Source organism: Pogonomyrmex barbatus, unplaced genomic scaffold, assembly GCF_055798465.1.
Source record: "Pogonomyrmex barbatus isolate J1 unplaced genomic scaffold, ASM5579846v1 scaffold1, whole genome shotgun sequence".
NCBI classification, from domain to species: Eukaryota; Metazoa; Arthropoda; class Insecta; order Hymenoptera; family Formicidae; genus Pogonomyrmex; species Pogonomyrmex barbatus.
The window spans coordinates 16,635,962-16,652,055 of NW_028297098.1; the positions used below are offsets into that span (position 1 = coordinate 16,635,962).

A 16,094-nucleotide genomic window follows, 5' to 3' on the forward strand; every position below is an offset into this window, starting at 1 on the left:
ACATGTGCAGGACCTTAGATATTTATTTCAATATGTCATTCGTCTATATTAGCATTATAACCTACGTTTATATTTAACTCAGAGCAAAAATATTGAACATTTGAAAAATTCAGTGTATTTTGATATAATTATAATTAATAAGGATTTGTAATTTTTATTATAGACATAATTTTATATATATAAAGTATTTTATATATATATATAAATTACTTCTCGCTTTATATATTTGATTTGACTGTCGCAAGCCTAGTTTTTTAGGGTAGAAAACTTGATACTGTTAGACTAAATAGTATTACGTTACTTACCTTTCGAGTTGGCTCGCCGCGACAGAGTTCCCACAGAAGGCAGAGAGCCAGAGACGATATGCCTGTTTCCTTAGCGAGGGTGGCTAACGTTGATGACACCAGGGCCAGCAATAGAGGAAACGGCGATCTCGTGCGATTACAATGGGCTGAGTATGTCAGGAAAGATGTCAAGGTCAGGAAACAGGCAAGAAGGTCGGCACGTCCGACTATACCGGCCACAGCTTCACTGTGAATGGGATGGACCGCAAACAGGAAACCCGTGATCGCGTGCGCGAGATTGCTCCTTCCTGGCAGAACCTGCGGAGTGTAATTGCGGATATCTCGTAAGGTACACATGTAAACGTCTCGCGAGGCGATCCTTCAAGCGACAGTAGTGGGGCAAATTAACTCCAACGTTAATTTATTCTACTCCGTCTCGAAGATTATTTGATCAGTGTTTAGATTTAATCGCTCTATCGAGCAAACGGCGAACAATAACAATCTATACAAAATACGGAATCTACACAAAATATGGAAATTACGTCAGATCTTACACACAAATAGCTTCTCTAAAATTTTTAAGAGATTTTAATGGAAATTATTATAATTTATCTTGTTATAATTAATGCTGAAGCAACATTAGTAGAAAATAAAATAATCACAAATTTTATTTACCAATAACAAGTATGCTTACTTTTTCGAAAAATACAAATAAATATTTTAGATCAAAATATAGAAAAGGACGTCAAATATATGTAAAGATGCAGAGAAATACAATTCGTAGTTATATACGCGATGCTTGGTAATCGTTGGCAGCAGTCATCGATGAGGGTTATTTGAAAATTATACGATCCGATGCACATTTGCAATAAGGGGATCGAGAATACGACGAGACGGGAGGAATTTCGAATAGGGAAATTGTATAAATGTCGTATATTTTTTCAACGTGCCAGCGGAAAATCGAAGGTGGCGACGAAATGGCACACGGGAGTAAAACCGATCGGAATCGAGAACGAGGAAATACACCGCGCGGCGAGATCTTGCCTGAGATATTAACAGCATGCATAACTCAAAACGGTGCTCTCGAAGTACGAGAAGTACTTTCATTAATACACTTAGATGCAGTTAATTAGCGCGACAGTTTCATTACACGGGTAAGTGCTGTGTGTATTAAATTAACGCGGCTCCTCGTACTTGCCACCTCCTCACGCCCATAATAACGCGCTAAAACGATTTGAGTTGTTAATGAACTTATAAAACGGTACATAACTTGGATATTACTGCTTGTTTTCACAGTTCCAAGAAATGCGCTGAATGAATCTCTCTTTACCCGATCATACCCGATACCCGTTCACAAGTAATATTCTCGGCTGAGCGAAGCATTTCGCGTTGATAGATTATATAACGTAATAAACTATTATTATCAACCTAATCAAATCTAATACAATATAATAATAAGAAAAATTTTTTTCGGCATTTATTCTATTTACAATCGATGTAAAATATTTTTGTTTTATTATAACCTCGAAATTCGTCGCACAATAAATTTTTTTGATGCGTGGCAAATTTTAAAAAATGTCAGCAATTAAGGTCGTAAGGCAATTCGAGCAAGAAAATAATATATCTCAATGAATAATTTATTTTCAAAAATCATATCACCACCAACTATCTCAGCTACGCAGAAAATTGATTTAATTTCTCACATAGCGCAGTAAACAACAAAACAAACAAAAAATACAAATAGTACGTCTCAATAAACAAGTTTCTAGAAAAAGCAATTTGCAATCATCTAATGTAAAAAACAACTTTAATCTTGGCGTTAATAATCGCTTTGCTCGTTTAATTTTTTTATTCAAAAACTTCTTATCAGTATTTTTAATTTGTCTTTAATTCGTGTAAATAAAATAAAAAAAATTTTCTATACACAATACGGTTCTAACACAATACGGTTTTTATGATTTCTATAATTAAATCTGATGCATTTTAGCTCGTACAACAGAGCCTTATTTGAATTAGTATACATGTAATTATATTTGATTTAAATTAGTATAGTTATAATTGAACTTCGCGTAATTTACTGCACGTATAATTAAATTGTACTTTACGTGATTCCTCAAAAGAGTTACTATAATACGCCGAAGTTAAATATTTGCCAAGTTAAACATAATGACCGAAAGAGGTGATGTAAAATTAAAGTCTCATTAGGATGATAGCACCTCGTAGCGGCTCTTTTGATCCTCCGACGTATCCGAAAGTTCTATTTGAGATGTTCGCGTGCAGTTACGTCGGATCGCCATTACAATTCCCTTTCACGACCGTCCTATCGTCCTTTCCGGAATAAGAGGAATCCCAAGCTAACTAAAACGAAGTGACGTCGTAAAATTAAAACCGCGCGGTAGGCTTATGTCAAAGTTAAGCGGGGATCCTCCTCGTTATTTGAATTCTACCGTCGACGATTCTCTGAAGATGTGCTCCGGTACAAATAAAATATAAGGGATCACGGTGACTTTATTTCGGATATAAAACGAACCTAGAATTACTTGATAATTAGATGGATTCGTAGCATGACTTTTATTGCAAAGCGAATTGCACTTCTCGTAATTTCCTCCCGCAAAGCCGCGCAAATTAATGTCACACAGTAAGAACTGTGATGTAATTGATAGTACGAGAATTAAGTCTACCGTTAATAGATGTTTAAATCTTGATTAATTGACGGTACCACTTTCTTGGATAGCAATCAACGGGAGGGACGATTCAGACGAAATAAAAAACAAAAGCATTGCAAATTAAATTAGTTAACAATTAACTTTTTTTGCTAAGCGTTAACAAATTTACCCCAATGAATCCCAATGAATTTTAGATTTTAATACTTCTTCATAATACGCTTATGTAATTATGTCAAAAGAGAAATACAGCGTTAATATTATATATAATATTCTGGCATCAAGCAGACTTTTAGGATTTTATTTCCGACAGTCACTATATCGTTGAATATTATCAAAATTCCCGTGTGATGTGCGCTCGCTCTACAGGTGTCACAGTTAACTCCTTTTTGTCATCCTGGCATAGAATCCACACCTGTCCAGATTATTTTGTTGCGACACGATCGCTTTCTTATTCGATGTGAACAAAATCTTTCTAATTTTCTCGCAATGCAACTATTCGTTGTTTCTTTCACTTCGCGAGATATTCTCAGAGATTGCGGAAATTCACTTACATGCGATCACTCACCTTTCTAGCAACCTTGACCACGAGAACGGTGCAGGCGGCGTGTAATGCCACGTTCACCAGATGGTAACCCCAGGGTTCAAGGCCGCCCAGAAAATGATTCAGACGAAAGGTGGCCACACAGAGCGGTCGATAGCTGCCGTGCGAGCCACGTTCCGTCAGTGGAGTTCCCCAGAAGTCATTCTCGAGCAATCGATACCACGGTGTGCTCGCCAACAGGTCAGGGTTCGTCAAGATGGCTCTTCTGTAACAAAGAGATGAAAGTGCAGGTTATATATTAACATCAAACACGAAAATTTTACAATATATCTAATTATATATATGCACATAAGTATATACATACATATATTGTATAATATTTATATCAAATTATAGCGTAATTAAGTATACACAATATACACGTAATAAAAACATAAAAATGTTAAATATATGTATATATTTAATTACAACTATAAATTATAATTTAATAACTTATTATAAATAAATAATGAAATTATTGAATTATGATATAAAATCATGATAATTAAATATTAATGTAATAATGAAAATTCGCGGAACTTAGTGGAACCTCCACTTGAATTTGTGCAAATTATAATCCAGTTTACAATCACGAAAACATAACTAGTTATGGAAATAGCAAAAATTGGCAAAATCGTTTTTTCAACACGTCGCGAGTCGCGTGTAACTTAATCAGTGTATTGTAATAATATAAACCGTATTGGGTTACCACTGCATGCCGTGTTAAAAATTGCGAAATAGGTATTATTATATGTAACGTAGTTTGACCAGCGGTTAAAATAAAATAAGCCGTTTCTCTCTCGATTCGCCTATTTTCCTGCCATGCAATTTAATACGGGACTTGCAACATTTCGGTCAGTTCATCGCGTTAACCGCATCAACCGAAGTTCTCGGGCCGAATGCCAGCGACAAATCATTCGGGGTGGCATTTAATAAACCATTTTTATCTCACGTCCATGAATTAATTATTTGGGGCGCGAATACACCATCTCGTGTACATACGTATTAGTTGGCAGAAATAATTCTCGCGCTCGTTATCGATCAGTCGTTTCCTATCAATGTGTAAATATCAATGCATCGACGCATTTAGATTTCATTCGAGTGTTTGTTTTCAGAGAATAAAATTGAAAATTAATAAAGAATATTATTTGTTTGACGGAACATTTAACAAAGTAGCCATTACATCAAATAATATTTTAATATAAACTGTTATTTCTAAACAGAAAGAGTGAGTATAGAAATAATGTAAACACAAACAAAGATCATAAATTATAGAAATTCTTTTTTTAATAATTTTAATAAATTTTAGAGAGATGTATATCAGTACGTTTTTCATACATCATTTTAAAAAAAATCAGATAATTCGAAAAGTAAAATTCTTAAGTGTCTTCGACAATTATCAGATTTTAAAGTTTGTGGATTCGTTTCACGAAATAAGTAGAAGTCAACGATAATGTAATTAGTTGGAGATACCGTTTATATGAGGTACCGTTGTTATCGCCTACTTCGTCGGCGGAGCAATCGTACGTGAAGATCACTTATACAGGTCGTGTGCTAGCCTACGAAAACGGTTACGACGGCGATAATGCTGCAGTGAAACGGCCTTATCGCCCGGCCTTATATCGTCGGTCGCACACTCGTGTGTACATACGTACATATATTTCCACGTGTAAGAACTGCAAAGTGTATTCCGAGCACTTCATGAACCTAAGAGCCGCTGGTCGTCTTCGAAGAAGGTGGAACGACAACGATGTAGTCGCACACCAGGATCGCAACGGCGCCGGTTGCTTGGTGCACTTTTGTCTTTTTATTGCGGTTTTAAATGTAGAATTTATCGATACACGTAAGTTACTTCAGGATTATTTGATAATTTAAAAAGGCTTATTCATCAACGGCTCTCATGTGTTGTGTTAAATATATATATTTACGGAATATATATGGAACATACATACATGCCAGAAAACAAGAAAAATAATAATGCACGTAAGTGAAAAAGATTAATCTCAACAAAATACGAGCACGTAAAAGTAGTTTGTTTAAAAGTAATAAAAAGTACATATTCTAATATTTTTATTCGTATTTTAATGCTAAATAAAATTTGGGGTTATTTATTGCGATTATCAGAAAGAATTTTTTGCCATAATATACGTTTTTTATAATAAAAGTTATATTTATATAAAAGTTATTTATATTTTGATAATAAAAATGTCGAATTGATAGGAGTTATCGAATACGCTTTATAAGCAATGTATGATGCAAAATATGTATATATGTATATATATATATATATATATATATATATATATATATGTATATATGTATATATTATCTTTTACGAGTTACATTTTAAATTACTGTATAGCTGTAAATAAATGATACAACAAAATAACATAACACGAAAGCACAATGTTGGGATAAAGAGACTGATACAAATATTGTGATAATTTTATATAATAGAAGTAAAAAATATCTTTTTAATGCAATCTTTTTAAGATTATCTACTAAGATCGCGAGAGTAGATGCGCAAAGAAAACTTGCAATTACGATCGCGCTTTTATGTTAAAGAATTCTTTCTTACCGTCGCTAAAGGACATAATTGAACTCTTACACGGTTAAATCCGTTTCCTTCTTCAAAGAAAGGAAAGAGATTACCACAACGACGATGCGCAAGTACCGTTTTCGCGAAATGAATAAAGCTAAACGATAACGTTTTACGTAGCTAAGTCTATTTATATATCAAAGCTGCGCTTTCCGGAGGAAACGCTTCCATTATTTCGAAATTATCGAATTATTTCAATTGCCTCTTGATATTTCATTTCACGTATATTTCGCAAATGCGCGTTCAATAATCTATTATTTTCGTCGCTGCTTTCGTCCAATTAATGCGCTTCTGGACGCGCCGTAAAAAAATTTGTAAGAAGTCCGCCATCGCTTGTTACGCCTCGACGAGGCGTAACAACTTTTTCTTCAGATCGTATAGACCCGACGATCCCATACCCGCCTCGGGCGAGGAAGCGTTCTAATCGACGGCCGATCAATATTCATGGGTATCGATGAACTCGATGTTTCGGTTCGTCTCCAGATCCCCATACCAAAGGCTACCATCTAGATTGCATCGTTGAGAAAATAAAACGATAGCTTCGTCAATTTTGTCGTCGCGTAATTTTTAGTATCGTGATTTAATGAGCAGCATGTTTCTTAAATAATATTTAATAAATAATAAATTACATTTTCATTTAAAAGAATATTTACGTTGAATTTCCATGAGATCAAGTTCAGTTTTTTTATTTATTAATACTAGTTTCTAGCGACGACATTTTTAATAATAATTAATAATAATTTTGTAAACTTTGTGTAGAAAATCATGAACATATCATTTTTTGGGTAAAACAGTTTATGTCATTGTTATTCTACACAAGCCTAAGCGATATTATTTAAAAAATTTTTTGTCATTTATAAAATACTTTTCTCTTTCAAATATGAGAGCAACATTTTTTAATTTGTGATTTTTAATTATTACATTAATTATACTAAAATAATTTGTAAACAAGAGAGAGAGTAAACAAATTTACACGGAAATATTATATTCTATTTTTAAATATGATATTTTCCACACTTCCATTTTACGTGTGAAGAATTTATTTTGAAGTCTACTATAATATTCGCAATCAGAGGCAGTGTAATTATCGAAATTATGTTCAATTATCGAAACGCGATGTGACGGAGTTTAATGAATACAAATTATCGAAATAGAGTTTCTAATTATCGCAAGTAAATTATCTGAATTTAAATATTTAAGCGTTACGACTCAGATACACGTTTAAAAGCATATATTCCCTTTATTAATCCGCGAGTAAATTTCGCGCCGAGCTTGCATGGAAATCTCCGCAGAATTTGGGATGTCGCATAAAACGAGTGACACCAAATTACTTTCTTGTTAGTCGCTTCTGCACAATTCCTGTCGTTTTCCCGAATAATTTGTTATGCCGGAATGAGTTTGTCCGTGAAGCTGTGCCCGTTCTCGGGTACGAGTAATCGAGATTGCGCGTCCTCGATGCTTTTTCGTGAAGCTTTCGGCCTCCATTCGTTCGTACCGGCTGGCTTGCATGTAATGAAAATTTGTAAAATCTCTCGACGAAGCGCGAACGACGGTCGGGACGAGGGGGGCTACCAATTAATTCCCATTCATGACGATTGCAGTATTCTGAAAATTCGTGTTGTCGAATCCGCCTCGTTTAGGAGTTATTTTTCTGACGCGGCGCTCCCCGATTTTCTGCCTCGTCTAAACCAAGGGTATTCAAATAAGTCGCTCCCCTCCATCTACAAACCCTTGCAATTGAGTTCAGACGAGTCTGTATTCCCTGTCGTAGACCCTAAATTTTGACTGCTGTCTAACGGAGTGACGCACGCGAGGGAGAATTGATGAAAGTGAAACAAAATTTTTGACTGCTATTATTAGAGAGAGAAAAAGGGAAAAGAGGGAAATAGGGCGTTTATATATCATTTATCATGGACACATTTTTTAATTTGCGATAAGAAAATGTACATACATATATTGAATATATCTTTTTGCAGAATCAAAAATTGCCATTTATATTGATATTTTTATTTTATAGAATTAATTTCTTTCTTTTATTTCACTTTCATCCTTCCTGATTCTTTATTCTCCTTTCGATTTACGAAATGATGCGGCAAAGATAATTCAAAAGAAGGAACAAGAAAATCAATTTCAAAATTTAATCACGATAATGAATGCCGCAGTCAAGACGGTGGTGCACGCCTTTAATGATGCGTGTAGACTCGCAAGACGTATTGACGATTTAGAAATTGATCACTCCATCGTCACGGTGGGTTTGCACATGATTGATTGGAGTGGTGAGAAAATATTTTTTTTGTATGTATAATGTAGGTATTCGGTGTGAAACTTGCTTGTATAAGCACAATACGCCAGGATTTTTGGACGTTTCTCATATAAAAGCGAGGGTCTGAGCGCCTTATGATTATCCACCTCACTATTCTTGACAATAATTTTGCGATTTAAAGTCTGTATAAGTCTATATATATATATATCATAATATTCTGTTACGTTTTATATATATAATGGAAAATTGTTTTTTTGAAATTTGCGAGACATAAAGATGCCGATATATATATATATATATATATATATATATATATATATATATATTTTCCATTATATATAAATTTTCCATTATATATAAAAATATAAAATGTAACAGAATATTTGTAGAAAGTCGCGTACTACAATTCACACTGACGTGCGTGACGTTAATAAAGCTCGGGTACACGTATAGGATACAACATTTTCTGTCATGAAGTTAACTTTCACGCGAAGCACGTGATTCAAGTACATCGTTCTCTCACGCTGCACACTTTAAATTCTATTTTTCTATAAATGTCTGTGCGTCCAGACTTTAAATCGCAAAATTATTGTCAAGAATAGTGAGGTGGATAATCACAAGGCGCTCAGACACTGACATTCCCTCGCTTTTATATGAGAAACGTCCAAAAATTCTGGCGTATTGTGCTTATACAAGCAAGTTTCACAGACCGAATACCTACATTATACATACAAAAAAAAAGAGAAAAGGGGAAACGATCTTCTTTCTAAAAGGCAGGAAACGTCACCAAAATATCTTGTCCTGGTAATCTTCAAAAAAACGATGTGACGTCAAGCATGTTCTTCACGTGTCGCATATGACAAATGTAAACGTTCGCGGGTCGACGAAGCCATTAGGGAAGCGGGTGTATTCTTGTTGACGCACGTACACATTCATCTACGACACACACGTATGCACACACATACATATTCGTACACTCTTATGACAACGTGCGCGTGACGTTAATGAAGCTCGTCCTGAAACTCGCGAAGAAACGACGCGATGTCACATAATGGATCCGGAAGCGGGGTGGGTATAGCTTGCGTTCTTTTGGTTCTTTCGCTCTTCCATCCCCAGAATTGAGTCACTTAATACTCGTCCAACCCCTTTAAGCCTCATCGACTTATGTAAGACGACGCCGATTCAATTTTCTGCCTTCCTTCTTATAAAGGGCGCGGGCCGAATCGGAAAGCGCTTAACGACGGCGCGGTCAAATTAGAATTATTGGGTCCAACCCCCCCAAGTGCGCAGAAATGAATTAATAAATTACGGAATAGATGCCTCTCCTCCCTTCCTCTTCGCCCTTCTCTTTACCCCTTCTTCTCTCCGGTGTCCCAAGATACCTCGCATGGCCACGATATTAAAATCGACCGATGATTAATCTCCGTTTGTGCTTTCGTCCGGTTTGCACATAGTGCCGGTCCTGAAAGAAAAAGAGGATGGCGGAAGAGCGATAGGATACGGGAATGAAAAGGTGCGACAGAATAAAGATAGGTTATAGGATTGGAAGGGTTGGGAGGGAAAACGAAATAGGAGAATGAGAAAGGAAGATGTCCTATCGATTACATTTAGTTTCTATGGCAAGTCGATGTAGAGACAGGAGAATGGCAGAGTAAAATGCAATGTTGATCGAGTACATGGTTGTTGCATTAGATCTAACAATGACATTGCGTGACATATTCCCCATATATATCTCTCTTTCTCGCTATTGTCTCTCTGACGTTCAGATTTGTCACCTTTAATACAGTATACTGAATATTGATTTTAAAGTTAATTTTTTACTTTTTTGTTAAAATCACCTCGTCATAAAATTTTTCCAGAAAAAGATTCGAAAAGGGAATGTCAAATAATATTTGATTTTGCAAACAGGCGGGAGAAAAACAAGTTTGCGCGTTGCTGCCAAAATTATAAAGGTATATACGAGGGGATATTTTTTCGGCGTATTATCTCCGCAAACTTGTTGCAAAATGCGACATTGCTATAGAAATTTTTGAAAGGGGAAGATTCTGTTAAACAATCAGTGTTTAAGACATCACGACTTAGTGACAGAAGAAGATAGTTTAATATGTTAAAAAAAAATTAAGTAAGAAACGAGAGATGAGCAAGAAAAGGAAGAGATAGAGATTCTTGTTTCATAACACGCGGATGGTGTAACGGTTATTACGGGATTTTACATTCCTATCTTTTTACATTACGACGGGTAGTGAGAAAATCGGTTATGCGCCATCGCACGAAACCAGGGTATTATCGCAAATGGAATTTTTTGCAACGTGGTGAAAACCTCTCCCGGGCCGCATGATCTCATAAACTTCTGACCCGCGATCATTTCCATTTCCCGACTAGGGCGCCCATTTCGATTCGCACGAGCTCGAATGAGTCTCGTTAATCCGCCGATAAATAAAAATTCGTATCGATTAAGCGAACCGCGATGGAAGTGGAACGACGTTCGTTCGCTCGTTAAAAGCTTTAAACAGACGACTCGTTAGATAAATCTGTGTTAATTTGAAGAACAAAACGAATTCTTTTTTCGAAATGCCATTTACCGTATTTGGAAGATAGAATTCTCTTTCTCGAATACCTCGCATTTTGAATCGTAGATATCGACTTCTCTTGCGATAAAAAATTGATGCATTTCCTATTTTGTATTCGTGTCTACTTTTTTCTCGTTGTGTCTACGCGATATCTCACACGATACGTATCGAATTTATAATCGCCGTTTAAAGTCAGTGTCCGTGATTTTTTTTGTCACGCGATATTGGACCACTTTTCGTAGCTGAAACGCGCCATCGGAGTACTAAGTATTTGTCAGTTAACGTTTTATAGTTTTCTACGTATCGATCTGGGACTTGATATTTGACAAGCTTTAAATTTCACAGGAGAATAGCCGTGGGTTGTATTCAGAAAAGATAACATAACAAATCGTTAAATCAATTGTACTAACTTTAGATATCTCCGCAATAAGAAAGTTATTATCTCAAATTCAATTATCAACATGTAGAAATTTAATTCTAATCTAAAAAACTTTTGCATCTTATTTTGTGCAAGAAAGTAAAGTCGCGACTTTATAATAAAATATATTTTTATATAAGTTCGGAAGAAGATAAAAGAGGGAGATAAAAGAGGAACATCAAAGTTTATATCCAGATAATATGCCGATATACTCAAAGTTAGTTGCTGCAATAATTTACAATATTAACGTCTTGGCGCAGAGATATGTTCGATACGATCGACCATGATCAAGTTTCGTAGCGCAATTCCTTATTGCACGATAAGGCGGTCTCGTACCACTACCGCGACTGATAGAAATTCACACCGATGAACGCGACGCGATACGATGCTGCTTCAGTGAGAGCTAGCTGCACGATCCCAGGGGATGATGTGACGCGTGGCAATTTGCAGGTCCCCTCTCTCTCTCTCTCTCTCTCTATCTCTCTCTTTCTTATTTCCTCCTCTTATATAGTTAAAGTTTTCTGTAAACTCTTGCTAACTATTGAATTTTTGTTTTTTTTTTTATTTTCAATTATAGATCTTGCAAATGATACAGAAACGTGCAGGTAGATAAGTATGTAAACAATAAAGAGAGAAAATATATATATATATGAAAACCGCGAAAGAGCTGAAGATAAAAGTTTATTGAACTTTGGAAGAAACCACCGAGAAAGTGAAAGACGTTATAAGACGTTATAATCAATAATTAATACTGTAAAAAGAAATCAATAATTTAATTAATAATTTGATTAAAATAAAATAATTCTATAATAAAGATAGACTAAAATAATAAGAATCAAATTATTAATCTAGAAAGAACAATCGATATCTTCCACCGACTTGAGAATACACATAAATATGTCGATATTTATATTTTTATTTTTACCACATTTGCGCTTGATTCCAAGTATTCAATGGCATTAATAATTCGTATTTCGAGGTATCGATACATTCGCAGAAATAGAATGAGGCAAATAATTAATATTTACTTTAAAAACAGCTTGTACGGTTTCGTTTCAAAGATCTGTATAGAAATCGATAGAGGAGAACAGATGGATAAGAAGAGAAAAGATATTGACGTTATACCATGAAGAGAAAGACAGAGACGAGCGGAAAAGGGAAACCGGAAGAACGGCAAAAGGATAGGAAGAATGAGAATTGTGGTAGGAAGGAGGATAAGACACGGGGGGGGGGGAGGGAGGGCGCATAGCTCGACGACGCTACATTATGTCAGGCATTTCCCGGAAGATAGTCTTGGGAGCGAGAACCACGAAGATGTTGGTAAGAGGTGAGGGTGAGAGAGCGGGGGACGTGCGGGGGCCAAATAAATACCTGACTAAATCGTCTGGAAAACTCATTCCATCCCTCGGGCGTCTCTTACGGGGCATACCTTCAGCCGCAGCGCCATCGACGAACGAACGACGCGCCCGAACGAGCCCGTGCCGTTCTATTCCGCGATTTTCCTCGTGCGATTTTGCGACCGAATCGGCGCAGGGTGCAGAGAATCACGCCCCAGCGAGAAACGGTGAGAGACGAGCGTTGAAAATACTGGAACGTTATCGAAGCCTGGGATTCCCTTAGTGTCATTCGTTCGTCTTGCGGCATTAACGCTTCCTACCAGAGTTTCAATCGACGTCGCATACGTTACATCTTATTTAAACGAAGGCGCACGTTCCGGATACATTAATAAGATCGTTTGGAATTTTATTTTTTTAATCGTTTTCTTCATGTGATCATTGAAGAAGAAACGGTTGGGAGGAGAATATCCTCGCGCATTAGTTTTTGCTTGTTCAAAATATTACGTGGGATTTTTCTTTTAGTCATTAATCTTTTTCTATACAACCATTAAAGGAGAAATGTCTCTTGTTTAGGAGAAAAATGTTTTTTTTGCTTTTAGGCGGTGCCCAAACCATTATACATAAGTTATGATATATATGATGTCAGCTGACAGATATGATCGATAACGAGTCATTAGCATTATTAGTAACAGTCACATAAAATAGTAAATTTTAAAATAGTCAACAGTGCAAATTTTTTTAAAGAAATGATATAATTTTTGCGTTGCATCTTTCTTCCTAATTACAATTCAATATAATTAAAAATGTATTAGTTATACAATAGTACCATTATTAAAATTTCAGAAAAACATGTTTTTTATGTTCATTCTGTTTGGAACATGAAATAAATAACTTGAAAGAAATTGAAATATAAATAAAATATAATTTTTAATATTTTTATAACAAAATATTTGTAAATAAATATTTTTTTAACTGATAAAAAAAATTTTGTAAATATTGTTTGAAATTAACTGCAACAAGTAAAACTAGTAATTTATAGCAATGTTTTAGATTATTAATCGATGTTACATAACTTAAATATATATCAAATTATAAAGAATGAATTATTTATCAGATTTTAAAACAAAATATAAATCTATAATATACCATTTAGTTTCAACATTATGCGATTTCTCTCTATAAGAATCAATGCAAACTTAAAAAATTAAATAATTTCCTAATCGTTCAGACAATTGTACTCAGCTTTTATATAAATATTCAGAAAAAATAATAGGATAAAATTTATGCTTCTGCCAATGTTGGATATATAACATGATATACATCCTTAATGGTATCTGTAATACTAGTATTAAATTTTAGTAATAGCCACAATAATACTGTAATAGTATGGTGTTAATTTAGATCCCAATCTCGTTAGACATTTATCAGCGATAAGTGTTCGTGGGTTCGTCAAAATTATTCGTGTCGATTTTCGACACGAACAAACACGATGCTGATTTCTCTCTCTCTCTCTCTCTCTCTCTCTCTCTCTCTCTCTCTCTCTCTCTCTCCCCCTTTTCGATTCGGAATTGTATCCGGTAATAGAAATTCAGCTCCGCGGCTCTGTTATACACCGGCTGTAATCGATTTCAGGAAAGCAATTTGGGTTAAGTCGCGCCGTCGAAACAGATGCGGCAAAGTGTCGCACCCGCAAATGGCACCCGTCGGGGAAGAGCTGCGATAATTATTAAGCAAAGCGAATCGATTAATCTCGTCAAATCGCCTCGAAAACTCATTTCACTTTTGGGTTACGTCGCGATATTTTGCTTCCTAGTTGTTCCTGATAATTATACCGGTATAACTTCCGTCCGGATCTCATCATATAAAAGAGTTATCGGGACCACATCGACCATCGATAGTGACCACATTATAATGAGACGAGAAGTGGTTTTACCGACACAGCGATAATCTATATATATATATGCATAGCGCGATAACGAGATTTTAATATGTGTTATTAATAGCTAAAAGAAAATTTAATACCGCAATACACGATATTACACGCTAAATAAAAAGTGAATTATAAAAAAATTAATGGATTTGTTCACATTTGTAAATTTTACATGATACATTTTTTTGTGTCGTTTATTATAAATTTTAGAATCTTTTCTCTTTAAGATTAATGCTAAAGTAGCACTACATATAACGTCGCGATATTATATGACGTAACGTAATTTGAAATTAAAACGTAATGCGAAGGTATACAGTATATCATTCGGCAATCGTTTCGTCTAAATGCTCGTTTCGTTTCTCTCTTTCTCTCCCGCGTGCTCCAGTTCATGCGATCAAGCGAGAAATCCATGCCGGCTATTATTCGCTATGCATCGCCGGGCACGATAAGATCCACGGACTTTCGTGTACTCTCGGAACAACGCGAGTTATCCAATCTCCCGGAAGCGGCTCTTTCGAATTGATCATGGGAAATATATATCGCGGTCGTACGTATCGGTAATGCCCATACGACGTATCGAACGCGACGATAAATACTTTGTCCGCTGGCAGTTTAGAGCCATGCCGCATGCCGCGAGCCAAATCGAAAGACGTGGCGGTCTCGTTCAGATGAATCCCATGATGTACGATCAACGGAGCGTTCTATAGGTAATAAGCAGCAGATTTGTATCTCTTTGAGGATTTCGCAGTCGACATTTCCGCAACAGCACTTTCCGCCTGATTAATATTAGATGCTAAATGATCTCGAATAATTTATGACGAAATTCAATTGTTAACGGATTTTGTATTTTCGAGTAATGATTAACAGCGGAATTATTATTGGAATTTTTTAATTTTACACAGTTCTTTATTTTTACGAATGAAGTTTAAGTGGAACTTTCAAAATGTTTTAGCTAGAAAGAATTAAACTTTCACAGTAACTTTTCACAGATTATAATCATTACGCGAATTACGTTTCATTAACGCATGCGCATATACACGTAGATTCTTTCTTGATAAGAAATCAATTTTGAATATACTAAAGGTATTTTAGTATTAATAATGTCTTTAAATTATTATGTATACAAAATATAACTTAAAGAAAATTATTCCACAAAGACAGTACAGTGAAGAGTAACGATCTATAATTTTACCCAATAATCTGTGGATAAAGCAAATCATAAAATGTCATGTTGTATTTGAATGCCGAACATTCAGTTTCGGTATCGACGCATCGTTTATCACAATGTTGTAAGAAACCATTTCACAAATCCGCAGGCAAAGAAACGCGCGAGACCACTTTTATAAACTCCGTCCCTTTTCAATCGGCTCGTGGATTGAATCAAATTTTTTTTCGCGCATAATATACGCCGTTCCACGGCCGATCCGTTTCACGGGCGTGAAAATCG

The 16,094-nt window shown here is 35.5% G+C and overlaps 1 protein-coding gene across 3 annotated transcripts in view; it reads right to left on the minus strand.

Moving 5' to 3' along the window:
- Positions 1–16,094, minus strand: part of Tmtc2 (Transmembrane O-mannosyltransferase targeting cadherins 2) — a 194,545-nt gene that overhangs the window by 81,034 nt on the left and 97,417 nt on the right. For all 3 annotated transcript variants that reach the window (XR_016141111.1, XM_011647049.2, XM_089083943.1), the window contains exons 2-3: positions 3,516–3,756; positions 306–602 (exon numbers count right to left, since the gene is read on the minus strand). Coding sequence is in view for 2 of the 3 variants with exons in the window: in XM_011647049.2 (XP_011645351.1) it covers positions 306–602; positions 3,516–3,756 (538 nt within the window). In the remaining variant the exon portion in view is untranslated. The remainder of the gene's footprint in view (positions 1–305; positions 603–3,515; positions 3,757–16,094) is intronic.